This window comes from Leptosomus discolor, chromosome 9, assembly GCF_034619465.1.
Source record: "Leptosomus discolor isolate bLepDis1 chromosome 9, bLepDis1.hap2, whole genome shotgun sequence".
In the NCBI taxonomy this organism is placed as follows: Eukaryota; Metazoa; Chordata; class Aves; order Leptosomiformes; family Leptosomidae; genus Leptosomus; species Leptosomus discolor.
In genome coordinates this window covers 15,608,576-15,624,171 of record NC_141399.1, presented here as the reverse complement: position 1 = coordinate 15,624,171, position 15,596 = coordinate 15,608,576, and the positions used below count along the sequence as shown (strand labels likewise).

General features: G+C 36.1%; 1 protein-coding gene across 1 annotated transcript in view; it reads right to left on the bottom strand.

Moving 5' to 3' along the window:
• The window catches only part of CACNA2D3 (calcium voltage-gated channel auxiliary subunit alpha2delta 3), a 466,721-nt gene that overhangs the window by 90,808 nt on the left and 360,317 nt on the right, over positions 1–15,596 (bottom strand). Inside the window, exons 18-25 of the mRNA XM_086470039.1 lie at positions 14,124–14,207; positions 7,036–7,107; positions 6,762–6,823; positions 4,823–4,890; positions 2,944–2,989; positions 2,694–2,791; positions 1,810–1,903; positions 434–529 (exon numbers count right to left, since the gene is read on the bottom strand). Coding sequence (XP_086326165.1) covers positions 434–529; positions 1,810–1,903; positions 2,694–2,791; positions 2,944–2,989; positions 4,823–4,890; positions 6,762–6,823; positions 7,036–7,107; positions 14,124–14,207 — 620 coding nt within the window. The remainder of the gene's footprint in view (positions 1–433; positions 530–1,809; positions 1,904–2,693; positions 2,792–2,943; positions 2,990–4,822; positions 4,891–6,761; positions 6,824–7,035; positions 7,108–14,123; positions 14,208–15,596) is intronic.

The following is a 15,596-nucleotide window of genomic DNA, read 5'->3' as shown; positions in this document are numbered from 1 at the left end:
TTCACCCAGTCCACTTCTGTCACTTGGCTTTATTTGAACATGAAAAAATTTTCTTCCACAACAATGATGCAAAATGACTAAAAAAGCCTACAGATATTTGGTTTAGATGGCATAGTAAAAAAAAAAAAAAAAAAAAAATCATCGGCAGATGTAGTATATTGATAATTCTGCTCTGAAGAATAAAGATGTGAAGCTAACTCCAAAGGAGTGTATGGGGCTAGTAAATGTGTGGGCTACAGGTGTAAAATAGCTCATTGTTCCAAATGTTCCAGTTGATGAAAGAATCTAAGGGATCCCTTAAAAACTTTCTAATTCTATGTATATCAGTGTGCCAGCATAGAACCCTGGAAGGAACAGATGGGCTTCCTAAAAATAAACTTTTTTTTTTTCCTCCTTTTCTCATATGGCTGCCAAGCATAGCTTTGTTACTTACTGATTAGTAAGCTGTTCCGGACCCACAAACAGGTTGATGCGAGATAGTCCAGTCCGTGTTCCAAGGAAGGCAACTTCCACTCCCTTGTCAGAGTTTCTGAGATAGAGCAGAACACAAGCAAAGATAGTGTTTCCAGACAGTAGACAGATAAAGCTATATTACTGGTCACAGAAAGTACAAGTGTACACATTTTTGAGAAGATTATTTTAAGTATAGTTCCCTTATTTATTTATTTTTTAAATGTTATTCTTTTAGTTAAAGTCATATGGGTTTTGGAAAACATACAATGTAGAAATGCTATTTAGACCAAGAGTCACTAAAAAGTCAGAGACAGTAAATTTGGTAGGATTTGTGGGGAGGAATTATTTGGAAGCCATAGAATAAAAAGGCGTGCCATAGCTGTACACCAAGTATTTAATAGCCACTGTCACCCCATGATTCAAAATGAGCAGGAATTCCGGGCCTTGCTCCCAATTCATTCAACACTTCTGCAGTACAGCTATGCTTCAAGTCATAGATGTGACTGTTGCCCTAGCAAGCAAAAACTAAGCTAGACTTAAAACAGCTAGCTCAAACATATCTGCCGTAAGGATAGGCTTTAGCTTCTAGAGCTTAGAGAAAAAAATGTGGAAGGTAGCTCAGGCTGAAGTCTTTTGCTGCATCGTTATCAGTACCAAGCTAGCTACTTTAAAACTAGTTCTCATATGGCTACAAGAACTTCAGACATATTAATACAAAATGAGGGACCACAGACTTAGCCATCTTGCTGTCTCATGCTTCATTCTTCAATAAATGGCCTGTCTCACTAGTGTAAGTCAGAATATGAAGGGGGATCAAAAGTCTCCCACTAGCATCTCTCCGCAGCTGTCTTTTGTGTTTACTGGATCTGTTATTTCATTGTGTAGGAGGATTCCAAGAAACTTTATGCCGCCGTATCAATGTCTACAGTATATTAGCATGAACTATTTCTTATTTTTATCTTCTAAGAGGAGACTAGCTAATCCTTAGTTTGATGAATCAGATCTTATCACATTGATTTTACTCATTCAGTACGAGTATGTGTTTTACAGCACTATATTTTTTCATTCAGCTTTCAAAAAACGGTTCAAATTTAGCAAAATCTAATCGGGATGTTCTCCAGCATTGTAGTTAGCATACAATTTCATTAGTTACATTGTGAAAATGGGGTAACCTTAAAACTAATCTTCATGATCTACACTGCAATATAAACACAACACCAAACTCAGAATTGGCGATATTTAGGATCAAATGGTTAACATAATATTTTCGTGCATATCAGGATTTGTTAGGTATTCCATCAGTTCACCAACACAACTATTAAAAATTCACCCATGAATGACACAAAGCTTGCTTACTCTGATTTATTTAATGCCAAACTGGTCCAATAAGCTTCAATTGGTGCACTCACGACTGCATCAAACAGAACTTCTTGGATCAATTCTTTATCACCTATTACAATATATTACAATCAGCAAACATATGTGCATACAGAGCGTTTTTTAGATGACTACATCTTTTTACACTGTACTATATTTTATCTGTGATATGCATTCAAACTCTTTGCACTATTAAGCATTTACTATGCAATATTACATGGTATTTTACCACAGTGCAGTTTTTCTTGGATCATTTCATTGCACTAACAACAATCTTAGATTAAAAAAAAAAAAAAAAATTCTTCTCCACTTCATGTACAGATTATCTAATGCTCACATTTGCATATAACATAAGGTTAAAACAATTACATCTATTAGCAGTCACAAAAGTTCTACGTTTCTCCAAATAGACAAAATATGCACTTATCAATCTGAATTTTTTTAATTCTGCTTTGCAGTTCAGATATAATTGCATACACATTCTCCCTAAAATACTCGTGAAATATCTGGCATATTCTTTAGAGGCATGATCCAAGGATTGATCCAGATCAATCCTGTTTAACTTATAAAACCAGATGGCACAACAATATTGCATAGTAGAGCTACACCATCTGAACAGAAACTTGCATGTTTGGTTCAGGCATTTTTACCATAAAAGTCAGAAATATTTTTTGTCAATATCTTTATTGATACCCTAGAAAAAGCTCAAAACCAAATAAAACTCCAAAGTGACATCAGCCAAGCAATCCAATTTCAATTTAGCAGTGGTTAAACTAAGTAGCTTTGCATTTTGTAGAAGGTTCAGTACAACAGTTTTTAGCTGGGGTAAAGCCCACTACGTCCATATTTAACAAAATACTTGCATTGAAGCAATGGCTCTTTTCCTGTGAGGTAGCGTTTAATTGCTTCTAACTGAGTCATTTGACGGTGTTCAGGATGTAAGTCAGTGTTGCAATAGGACCTGTGAACACATTGTCAAAACATTAAAATGTTAATATGTGTAAGCATGATCTCTCTTTGTCTTTGAACATGAAGAATTGGGCTCAGTAAGCACTCAAATATGAAACCAAGAAGGGTAACGGACACCAATTTCATGCTTTGTTTAAGACTTACCATTCATCTGCTAAAGATACATCAGGGTGCTCTAAATCATGTAAACCTGTAAGAGGAATAATAATGGGTTATTTAAAAGGCAGTCTGGGTAACAGACGGTTATTTACATACACTCCATAACATAAACCTTTCCTTCTTGGAAAGTGTATTATTACCACAATGTAATAAATCACAGTAAACTATGTTCAAATATACTTTAGGGTCTAACAAACTGACAAAAGCCAACTAAATCAGATCTAAAACTGAAAAGGTAGGAAAACATTTTTGTGTTGGTATGTTTAACTCATACGAATTACTCACATGAGGTATTTGAAGTTTAGAAGAAAACTTGAACAAAAAGAAATACACAATGGTGAAAGACTCCTATTTGTACTCCCTTGTTCTATTTGACTAGTGAAGTTCTTTATGTTAAAATACATACTTCTCATTTCATGAATTGTTCTCTTTCTCTCTAAAAAAAATATTTTTGTAAAAAAGAACAATTCCCTCAAAAACAACATCCCATGAACACAAACAGCGATTTACAGAATCGTTCAAAATAGGTTTATTGTACTAACAGGTCACGCAAATGCTTGTAAATAAGAAATATATCATTAGTTATATAACACAATAAAAATGTACTTCGGCAATTTTAAAAACTCTTTAAAACACTTATCAATAGACAATAAGCAACTTTATCAACAGACAATAAGCAACCAGGGTTCAGAAGGCAGGGTCTGGGTTTAAGGTCCTGAGTACTTAATAAACAATAATAGAGCTACAGTGATTAAGGAAAGCATAGAAGTCAAACTAGAACTATAAATACAGTCCTTGGGGAGGACAGTGAGGTGTCAGTGACAGAGAACCAGTGAAACTCAGAGTGTGAGAAAAGGAACAGTTAGTAATGGCTATGTTAACATTTCTGGTGATGCATCCAGGAGGAAATATAGAACAGACTGGCTAAAATGTGTGGCTGGATTAAAGAAACTAGGTGAGAGGTATGTTGGGAACAGTTTGAAGAGTAATCAGCTCCAAGTCTTCTGCTGTGCTCTCTTTCTATCTAGACATGTATTTTGCTGTGCAAGTGACTCAAACTTCAAAGCATTTTATTTTACATTTCCCCTGGGTACAGGAATATATTCAGGTCCCAAAATACAGCTGAGGAACAAAGAACTGAAAAAATTAACTATCTTGTTTAACATCACTGACAAAACAAGAAGCAGAATTGGAAATGGAGAAATAAGCATAAAATCAGAAAGAATTCCTCTATTGAAACATTTTTTGCTTAGCAACTTCCAAAAGTTCTCAGTGCTCTCTTCACTCTTCTGAGATGCCTCTGCTCTTCCTTCATCTTCAGGAAACTTTTTTTTTGATCTTGTTGCCAAACAATTTTATCATCACTCACAGTTGACTCCTCCACTCATTTTAGTTGTGGACTTATCAAAAAGTAAAACAGAAAGAACAGTTCTTCCCCTGGTTACTTCTATTGTTATTATGAAAAAGCAAAATGTAAATCCCTGTAGACAATGCCCGAAGTAGTTATAACTCTGAAAGATTTCATAGTGTATAGCCTGTGAACAAAAAAGCCATAGCCATTACAGTGCTCTTAGCGGTTACTTCACTCAGAAAACATCAGAAATAATTAACATCTGATCCTGGGTGATTCTCTGGAACACTGAGAAGGGAGAATGGAAGATGATCCAAACCTAAAGAAGATTCACAAACAGTCTGAGTATGCTTAATACAAGTGAGGGGGAAGATCCCATGAAGTAAAAGATCTTTAAAGAAAAAAAAAAATCTAATTCCTTTATGGAATCTGTAGACAAACATACAAGCTTTAAGTCTACCACATCAACAATAAAATACCTGTGTAAGCAACATAAGAAGGTAGGTATCTTACCTTCTTCTACAGTTACATTCCCTCTGAAGAAATATTTTCCGTGTCCTCTAGAGAGAGCCACACCTAAACTGTGCAAAGAAATAAAGCAGACCTTGAAATCTGTGAGACAATAACAGAGCTATTTCATTTTCTAACATTTACAGCTAGTTTGCTATGACTAGCTCTAAAACTGTTTGTTTCCAGGCCCTCACTGATTATATTTATTGTTCAACTAGCTGCTTCAATGCTGTTTCAGTTCTGATGTGCCTGCAACAGTTGGCTGTATTTATGTGTGCTTAGAGGTGCAATAAACCATTATTCTCTGGCAAACTAATAAACGAACCCCTCTAAGCTCTTATGAAATCTCATGTTCACCCAGCATGAGATTTCTTCAGCTGAGCCTTGAACATGCCCATGGCCTTACAATGAAGGAGTCATTTTTTTTGTAAATCAGACTAAGATGTTAGGAAACTACATAAGTGTGGGAATCAATGGTGCTGCTGAGAGGAAAAGAATTTCATACGTGACAACAGCATCATGACTCCTCTTGGACTAATTTTTCAGTGATTCATATTTTAGCTAGTTTATCTTTTTTGCATTGACTTCAGCTTCATAAACCCTCAATAGTTATGCCAGTTTTGCTTCTGTTTTTAGTCTACCATTTAAACTATTGAAGTTTAATGAATTTGCTAGGCGATCCCATGCCTCTTCCTATTGAACACATACACAGAATACCTTCTGGTATTCATTCATTCAAGGGGATTATATCAGGCTAGGAACCTGCCAGCAATCGGTAAGACTAAGAATGCATGGGCCGATACTTTAAGTACATGTAGAGGCACCAATCCAAGAGCACACATGCTGCAATCAACAGCTCAATCTGGAAATGGGCTGAACAGTAAACAACTTCGACACTACAGTGTATATTTTAATAAATGTTGCCCCTGCTGTATTCCTGAATCTATACTCCCACCCATCAAAATTAGATACAGACCCTGCTGAAAAAGACCAGACAGTTTTCCTACTATATTTCTATTCTGAGAATCAGAACTTGAACTGGATGCATATATGTACCCTAAACAGGGTAAAAATGACAGTGCCACAAAAAAACCCAAACAGCAATCAAACCAAAGCAAAACAAAAAAAAACCCCCACAAAATAAAAACAAAAACAAAAAACCACTGAATTTTACCACCCATGTGTGAATTTTAACAAGAATAAACACATGCGTTAGAGATCAGAGAAATGTGTCTATGTTTTCTCAATGTGGAAATGTAGCTCAAGTTCTGAGAAATGGTTCCATTGAAGAAAAATTTCAGTTGAGTATTGCAACAATCAGCCTCCTGCTTTAAGCATAAGGTATAGTTAGTGTTCTTTTATTAAAGGATTATTTCTAATTCAAATATGAGCATGTTTAAAGTGACTTCCTGTCTTTCTTTTCTTATTTTTTTCTCCTCACGAGATGCATGCTCACATTATATGTCTGACTTACTCAGTTTTAGCTATACAAATACGCTGAAGGTAGTTCAGAGAAACAAAATATCCCAAGCTCAAATTGGATGTGAAACACTATCTCATTTTACATTACATTTTTGTTGTGGAAAAAAAAACCAAAATGGGTCTCAATATGTAGTTACTTAAATGGATTATAGTATTTATAGCTCTCCAAGTACTTGCGAAAGCCTTTCTTTCAATGTAAAACTCAACTGAATATTTTTTTAATGAAATGTAAGCCATGACAAACACTATGAGCTTGCTTATGTGAGCTTGCACAAAATTTCCACCCCTGGAAAAGCTGAAAGGAATGCTGGTAGGCTCCTTTTCCTTGCTATTTTCAGCAATGTCCAGGGATATTTCATTGTCAACTTTTGCTGATGAGCTTTTAATGAGTTCAGAAGCTTTGTATAAATGCAAATCAAATGAGTCTGATGAAACGTCCAATTATTATGGTCGGCTCTACCTGAATGGAGTACCCTTGATGTCGGTGTAATAGTAGTCATTTGTCATCACCAATACCCGCTTCTAGATTCAGAACAAGAAAGTCAGAAGAGAGGGGAAGAAGTTAGTTTGCTATAAGAAACATATAAAAGATTAAGTGGTCAGTCACTGATAAAATTACAAGCAATGTTTACGTTCAGTGAGTAGTGAATCATACTTATGGCAATCTTAAAAATAATTAAAAAAATTAACTGCTTGCTTTGTACTTAGTTGCAATAATATTTTATACATTGTACCCCTTTGTCCACTGTCTTCTTCACTTCCATGGAGAATTTCCCTGTTTTCCGATTTACCATTGCATTTCGGAGCTGAAATGAAGGAAATGTGTGTCAATTCCTTTATTCGCATTTTCTGTAATTCTTTCAATTCTGAGTTCTCTGGTACACTCGTTTGGCCTAAGCAGTACTTAATTTTCTTAATCTCTTCATTTTCAGTAGTTCTACTAAACACTGAAGAACCCCCTTAGAGATTTTATTATTTACTGTATAGACCAAGACTCATGTCACACAACTTTAAGCAAGTTGCTAAGGTACATAAGAAAGGAGCTCTCATAGTGAAATAGCTCCCTGTGTAGTAATCTGGATCTTAGTAGATAAACAGTTTAATTGACTAATACTCTGCAGTTACTGCATAGGAAGAGAAGGACTGCGTTCACAGCTGGATTTAGCTGAAGTTAGACCAGGGCTCAGTGTTTAAATACATCAGTAATTATACATATAATAACAAAGCAAAAAAGAGAAAACCCCTTAGGCCACACTATTCATTCTGCTTCTCCTTGATACCTCACATTAGGTTGCATCCTAAACTAGCACCAGAAACTTCATCCTAACTGCATCAGAAATTAGAACTAGCAAAAGAATGACAGCCCATTTGATTAGTAACCTGTTTGAACGGGAACACACAGCTGCAGTGCTCTGTGATTCCATCTGGTTGTCAATTAGTGTCCAGGCACACCCTGCAAGGTAATCAATTTTATCTCTGTAATGGAAGCCCTAGTCACAGCTTTAAGAATTGGCCTGGACCTCTCCCTCTCAAAGTCATCCAAAAGACTTTTAAATCCCATTCAAACACAGGTTTCATTAGTGTATAAAACAAAACCTCAAAGGAGCTACAGAAAACAAAAAAATAAACGAAAAAGGGTTTATGCACAATGATTTACCTGCTGCTTTGCAAATTAAATCTGTTACTTCTTATATTACCACAAACAGTGTTTTTCAGTAACTTTATTCCAGCCTCTACATGAGCTGCAGGTTCATAAATCTGTACTGCAAAGTCCCTTACCAATCACAGAATCACACAGAATCACAGAATGTTAAGGACCTCGAAAGATCATCTAGTCCAACCCCCCTGCCAGAGCAGGACCACCTAGAGTAGGTCACATAGGACGGCATCCAGTCAGGTTTTGAATGTCTCCAGAGGAGGACACTCCACAGTCTCTCTGGGCAGCCTCTTCCAGTGCTCTGTCATCCTCACAGTGAAAAAGTTTTTCCTTATATTAACATGGAAACTCCTATGCTCCAGCTTGCACCCATTGCCCCTTGTCCTGTCATTGGACATCACCGAAAAGAGCTCGGCTCCATCCTCCTGACACTCAACCTTTACATATTTATAAACACTAATGCAGTCACCCCTCAGTCTCCTCTTCTCCAAGCTAGAGAGACGCAGCTCCCTCAGCCTTTCGTCATAAGGGAGATGTTCCACCCCCTTAATCATCTTTGTGGCTCTGCGCTGGACTCTTTCCAGCACTTCCCTGTCCTTCTTGAACTGAGGGGCCCAGAACGGGACACAATATTCCAGATGTGGTCTCACCAGGGCATAATAGAGGGGGAGGAGAACCTCTCTCGACCTACTGATCACACCCCTTCTAATACACCCCAGGATGCCATTGGCCTTCTTGGCCATGAGGACACATTGCTAGCTCATAGTCATGCTGCTGTCCACCAGGACCCCCAGGTCCCTTTCCCCTACACTACTCTCTAACAGCTCAGTCCCCAACCTGTGCTGGTACATGGGGTTGTTCTTTCCCAGTTGCAAGACTCTCCAGCCTGACCAGGTCTCAATGAATGGCAGCACAGCCTTCTGGTCTGTCAGCCACCCCTCCCGGTTTTGTGTCATCAGAAGTCTTCCCTTAGCACACCTATTTGCTCCCTAGGAAATAAAAGCCTTCCTCCCAAAGGACACTGGCTGACATAGCCTCTCTTTTAGGCGAACATGTCATGATGATGAAAAGAAGAGCAAAAAAACCCAACAACTGTCCCCCCAGTCTATAAGCCAAAATGACTTGCAGTATCCTTAACAATGAGTAAATGCTACCCTGACACAGATGGCCTGAGAGCAGAGTCTCTGGGATGAAACTGAAGAACAACAAGACATGGGTTTTGAGAAATCCTCAGCCTTAGTGTTTTGAATCTGCCTATCAGTTCAGGACTTTTAGGGAAGAAATAAGAAAGTTACTGTTTAGCAGTTATACCATCCATATATGGAAGTATTTTATTTGAATGCTCTCAGATTTATGAACGGAAGAAGTGACTTCTTATATTTTTAATTAATGGCACAGATGAAGAAAGCTTAAGGTGGTTGTTCCAGGATATCTTCAATTGCAAAGTGAAATTACTATACTTGTTGGATTTTTGGTTTTTTTTGTGGTAAGAAGCACTTATAAATATTTTGCAGCTCTAATTTTCATTTGAATAGGAAAATTCCACTATCACTAATCAACTCACACTCCCTCTTCAGGGATATTCAAAATGAAGAACAATATTGACAAAATGAGCATTTTTACGTCTCTTCTATTGCTTATATATCTGAACACAATTTTGGGCATTGTGTTCTTGCTGAATAAATATTTGCTATTCTCCATTACCCCGTGCCAGATTGGGTAATTCAGCCAGATTTTAATGAAAAATTGTGAAGGTAGTCATATCAATGCACTCTTCAGGCTTTCTGAGTTAGTATGGAGTGAAAAGAGAATGATCAAACTTGCCAGTGAAATATCTGGTTTTATTCTCATTAACAAGTTGAGCATGGGTGACCTACCAAAAATACAGTTTTTTGAATTTAATTCTAGGGCATCTAGATTTGAATTAAAAGTCTTGCTCTTCTGTCAGTGAGTGTAAAAGAATAATTTTTAGCTGGAGGCATGTATAAAATAAAGCATATATTTTACTGTAGAATTTTTTTTAACAATACATAATAGGCAATTCTGGAAATAGTTTCCCATTTTATGTTTTGTGGTTTTGGACTTGGAGAGCTGGTCTTAATTAACCATCTACTTTCTAACATTTACAGAACAGTTCCATTTATTTTTAACATGGTTTTCATTTTTCTCCTATTGTGCCTTCAGTTGTCTAAGACCCATTCCTCCCACAAGCCTCAGGCAAGTCATAGATTTACTAAAAGGGCCTCCAAACTCTCAACAGTGTTTAAGATCAAGTCTGCATGTGGAATTTAGAGGGGTTTGTTTTGTTTTGTTTTGTTTTTCTTCTCACTGTGATTACATTTCTTGGCTTTGTAATCTGGTTTCTCAGCTCTTCTGCAGTTTCATCTCCCCCCTCAAATGCAAAAAATAAGTACTGCCTCAGTTGGCTTCAAGCCCAAAAACATTCATTCATGGTATTTTTTATTTGGAAAAAAAATATTTCATTCAGCTAGAAATTATAATAAAAGAATTTTAAGAAGTGAGTTAATGAGAAAAAGATTTCTGTCCAAATTGAAACTTCTTGTCTTTGGCACAGTGTATTCCCAAACTTTGGTGGAAGACACTGTTAGTTTAAAAAGGTGATGCTAAGATTTCTTCTTCTAATAAAATGCAGTAACAGCAAGATAGCAGGTACTGTGAACCTGTAAAATAAACTGATGAATATATATTCACACTAACTCTATTTCATGGTGAAAAAAAATTCTAACCTCAGTTCTGCCACCTTTTCTGTACTGGATGACTAGAGAAAACCTATTTCTTCACCTTTTCAGAATAACACATATTATTACTCCTTCAACTAAGTATCTTCTGATAAATTTCTAATAACCCAGTTTCACTGCTACAGTATGAGATCATTCTATATTCTTGGAAAACTACGTAATCATTGAATTCATGTGGCAAAAAGTAAGAAAAAGTTTTAATCAGTTTCCACATGAGTGTTTCATGGGAGAAAAACATACCAGCAGTAGTCTACGTTATTAAAAGCTGCTATACGAATACATTAATTCTTTCCCTCTACAGTTGAATAAACAATGCTTTACTACCCAAGCTTGGAAAAAATCAACAACATCAAATCCAAGTCCTTGGATGAAATAGAGCCACATGGAGCTCTCAAGTCAGTAAGTTACTTAGCAAAATTTTTAGTCTCCTACACAATATTTACCATCTTCACTCAAAATTAACAATATTAAGGAGTTGTCTATTACAAAAGTTCAACAAAAATAACACACACTTTTTGGACACTCATTTGGATCCTCACATCAGAAAAGTTGCATGAAGAGCTGGATTTCATTACAATACAATGATCTAGAGAACTTCCTTCAAATTCCATTCTCATTCTAGCTCTCATACTAATAATGACTCTGCCTGTAGCTCTGATATTACTTTATATCAAATTTCCTTTTCTTTTATTCTCCTGTTAGTATTTCTGACCATAAGCCCCTCTGAAGGTTTTAGTAACATGGTATAAATTACTTACATATTACACAAATGACTTACACAAACACAGAATGATAATGTATGTAGTGATATATCAGGTTTACTTTAAACAATAGCAATATTATTTGTTTCATATTGCATTTTTTCCTATTTAGATATTTGCATGAAGGTCTGCACTTGTGTGTGTGACATTGCTGAAGTATTAGGACAACATTTGGAATGTTAATAGATTTTTCTACAATATTTAACCTGCTGTTTTTTCAGATAACACTTGGTCACTAATCATCAAACAGTAGATGTGTAGGTTGTTTTACAAAACCAATCTATTGGAGGATTATTTATCATAGAACATCTGTTTATTCAGGCATGCACTAGTGTATTATTAGAACTGATGGATGGGAATCATTCAAGGAAGTCACTACAACACACCTGTATTATACATAAGTACCAAAAATTGTGTATACTGCTGCTCCAAAGCTACAACAGAATATCTATGTTTTTTCTATTATGTATTAAATATTTATGAAAATTAATTAAAGACTTATCTATTTTGTCAGTCTTACATGCTGGGCAATGGACCTGGACATTTCCTACAAATGGAATGCTGAATTTAGTCTATTTGTAATGTAGATTAACATATTTCTCCTTCAAAAGATGAAACAGTTAGAAAGGCTGCTTGTTTCTATGTTACAATTAAAAAATACTTTTCAACAAACTTTCTTTTCAAGTGAAAGGGAGTCAGATAAAATGTATGTGCATCTTTCATCAAAATGTGAAATGAAACTTTTTGCAGCCTACAGATAGATAGAGCTCAATTTTTGCTAGAAATTTTCAGAAAAAGTGACAGAGCTTAGGGGTCTCAAAGAAAGGAAATGCTTAGAAAGCTGAATCTGGACTTTTTGCTTTCATTTATGTTCAGACAGAATCTCAGTTATAAGTAAAACTTAATTTTCAGTGTCATAGATATAGTTCAATGGTACATTAACTGAACCACTGCATTTCTTCTGAGATTAAAAATGAGGGATTGAAACTGTAAAAATTGAGCAGAGAAAGCATTGGAAGAAATAAAAGGGAAAAAAAAAAAAAAAAAAAAACAACCCAAAAAGAAATAATAAGAAAAAAAATCACGAAGGTTTAAAAGCTGTACTTAACTGTGGCAACAACATTGAAAGGAGGGAGGAAATTTTAAAACGTCATTTGCAGAGGAACTGGTTGAGTAACACATGATCAAAGATAAGAGAAAAGACAAGGTATAAAATATGAAGTCAATGAGATTGCCAAGATTGCAGAAGGCTGCTACAGTTTACGAAGATCTAATGTGGAAGCCTTAAAGTGTATACGTAGAAAACTGCACAAAGCTATACAAGAAATTGAAAAAAATTTGACTGTGCACTCCAACACAAAATTTGAAATAAGGAAGTAAGGTGGCCTCCTAGGAGAGGATGAGGACAATCTATCACCTGATGAAAAAGACATTGCTTAAAACATAAAGGAACTGTTTCACTATTCACAAAGGGGGTGGAGAGAGGGAGGAAGGTAAGATATATATTTTGTAAGGAAGAAAGAAAATATAGACTTATGTCAGAACAAGGATCAAGAAATTAGTACATCTGAAGACTGACAAGACTCCAGGGGTAGTTGTACGTGATTCATCCCAGATTTCAGACGGACATGACAAAGTAAATATGGCAACCTTCAGTGGATATATTCAAAACCTCTCTGGGAAAGCGGAGGTATAAGGGACTTGAGAGAAGCTAATACAGACTGATATTTGAGAAGGGATGAAGGAGACATTATGAAAAATACAGACATGCAGTCGTGACTTTGGCAGTAGGGAACTTACGGGAAAAACTAAATTACAGGACAGAAAACGGAACACCTGGAAAGTTACGATTTAATTAAGGACAGTCAGCACAGATTCACACAAGACGAATCATGCCTAACAAATCAGATTTATTGAGGAAGTAACAGAAAGACCAGGCAAAGGTTAAGCCATGGACATAAGGAAGGCTTTTGATACAGTACTGCAGGAAAGGCTGAGTCTGCAAGGTAAGAAAGAATAAGATAGAGTGAACTACAGAGTAGACGGAGAACTGAAAAAATGAGTTTAACAAAAAGGATTGTGTGCATAACAGATGATAGACATAAGAACGCATGCTTCTACAGCTACCCATATGTCTGAAATTAGGGGGTTGGAGCGAATCTGTGCTCTGAACAGAGGTCAAAGAATCCAATTTTGTTTATTCTTCTTCTGTTTTTTAATTTTGTACATTAAGAAAAACATCTTTCATTATGTCAATTAAGGAAAGAGGGATCTCATGGAGAGAAGTTAAACTCATTCTTTCATTTCTGAGTTTCAACAGTTGCCTGGGCCAGCCCTGAAGAGATACTCTGTTCCCTTCTCTAGCACTATATTTGCTAGCCAGCAAAAATGCACAACTGAGTGCATGGAAAACACAAGGGTGATGAGTTGTACCAAAGATACAAAGACTGTGTTTGTGCATATGCATGTGTAAGGAAGAATCAACACAAAACAGTTATAAAATTCTGAATGAAATTAAAGGGGCTATTGTTCTTCCCTTCCTGAGAGCACTCAGGTGTCCTCTCTATGACTACTTAAACAGTTTCTAGTTACAGCAGTGGGATGCAACAATGTCTTCTGACAGGGTTTTAAACCACATCACTTACCACATCATCTCTGTCTTCCCACTCAACCTCAGAAAGATCCACACTACTGTAGTTGGGCTTTCTTCGTTTCTTCCCCTCTTCATACTGGCATAAAAAAGGTGAAATATTTAGCACATCCTGTTTTATTTGCACAAATATTTTGTGCCAGAAGATTTTAAAAATTTGCTGGATGCATGCTGATTGTTTGCAATACACATAACAGTAGGTAGCTTAATTCATACAAGTGCACCATATTGCTGCATAAATATTGGGTGCGAACTAAAAACCCACATCACATATGATCATTTGCATGATCTCTTGCTGTGATACAAAGCTTTTCTTGATGGACATACTGGGAAGTCAAAATGAGCAGTTGTACCTTCTTCTCCCCATACAAAGAAAATACATGAGACCTTGATCTTGTAGTTTATGTTAAATGTCTCAAACTAGCTCTTTCATCTGAGCAGGAAGTTATACTTACTATATAAACTTATCAACAAAATGTTTACCCATTTGTCTTTAAGCAAGATAAGATGCAAGTCCTAGAAAGTATGGTGTTAACATTTGCTGACACTACATTTTATCTGCAACTTCATGGAGGAAAAAGCAATGTATTAATAATGATAATTTATATTTTTTTATCTCTAGTCACTTTTACACTGTAAATCGCACATTTTAAATGTTTATTTGTCTAGTCAATTGACTTGACACGGAGGTGTTTAAAATGTAGGAAATTCTGCCCTCTGCTGAACATTTGAAATCACAGAGCCTACTAGAGTAAGAACAGAAACCTTGCTCGGTGGAAGAAGAAAAAAACATTTAGGAAGATCTGTGAATAAAGAATCTAACTGGTTAAGACAAATTATGAGAATATATTTGAAAAAAAAAAAATTTACAAGAGGATCAGAATAATGTGAAGACTGGTCTTTTTTTTCTTTTATGACACATATAAGTGGGGGTGGGGAAACACCAAGTCTTTCTATGAAGTATTACAGGAGACATTGGGATACTGTGAAAAATCCCCAAATTGATTTTGTGACTGACCAAGAATAGCATCATCATAGAAGGATAGAAAATGTACCTGTAAGGCAGTATATATAGTTGATTCTCCTCCCTCAGGGCAGGACCAACTATACCATATACCAAACCTGTCAGTGCTTGAGACAGCAAATTCATCACTGGGGCCAGTGAGGCAGGAACTTTCAATCACATTTTGCAGATTGCAGTGAGACTAGAGAAGCTAAAGAAAAAACTTGCTCTCTGAGCATTAAGAAGGTTATTCCCATCCTTACATTTTCCTCTTTAAAGATTCTCATGTGAATCCCAGAGTTGGTTTTGTAGACCATCATATTTAAAAATAGGTATGACAAAACCTTCCTGAACAACAGCAAACTTTTAAAAATACTGACTACTGGTTCATAATCACAAAAAGATTTTGAGATAGTGTAATACTGTAAAGTTTCTTCTAGCACAGGCTTCACTGAGCCTCCTTCA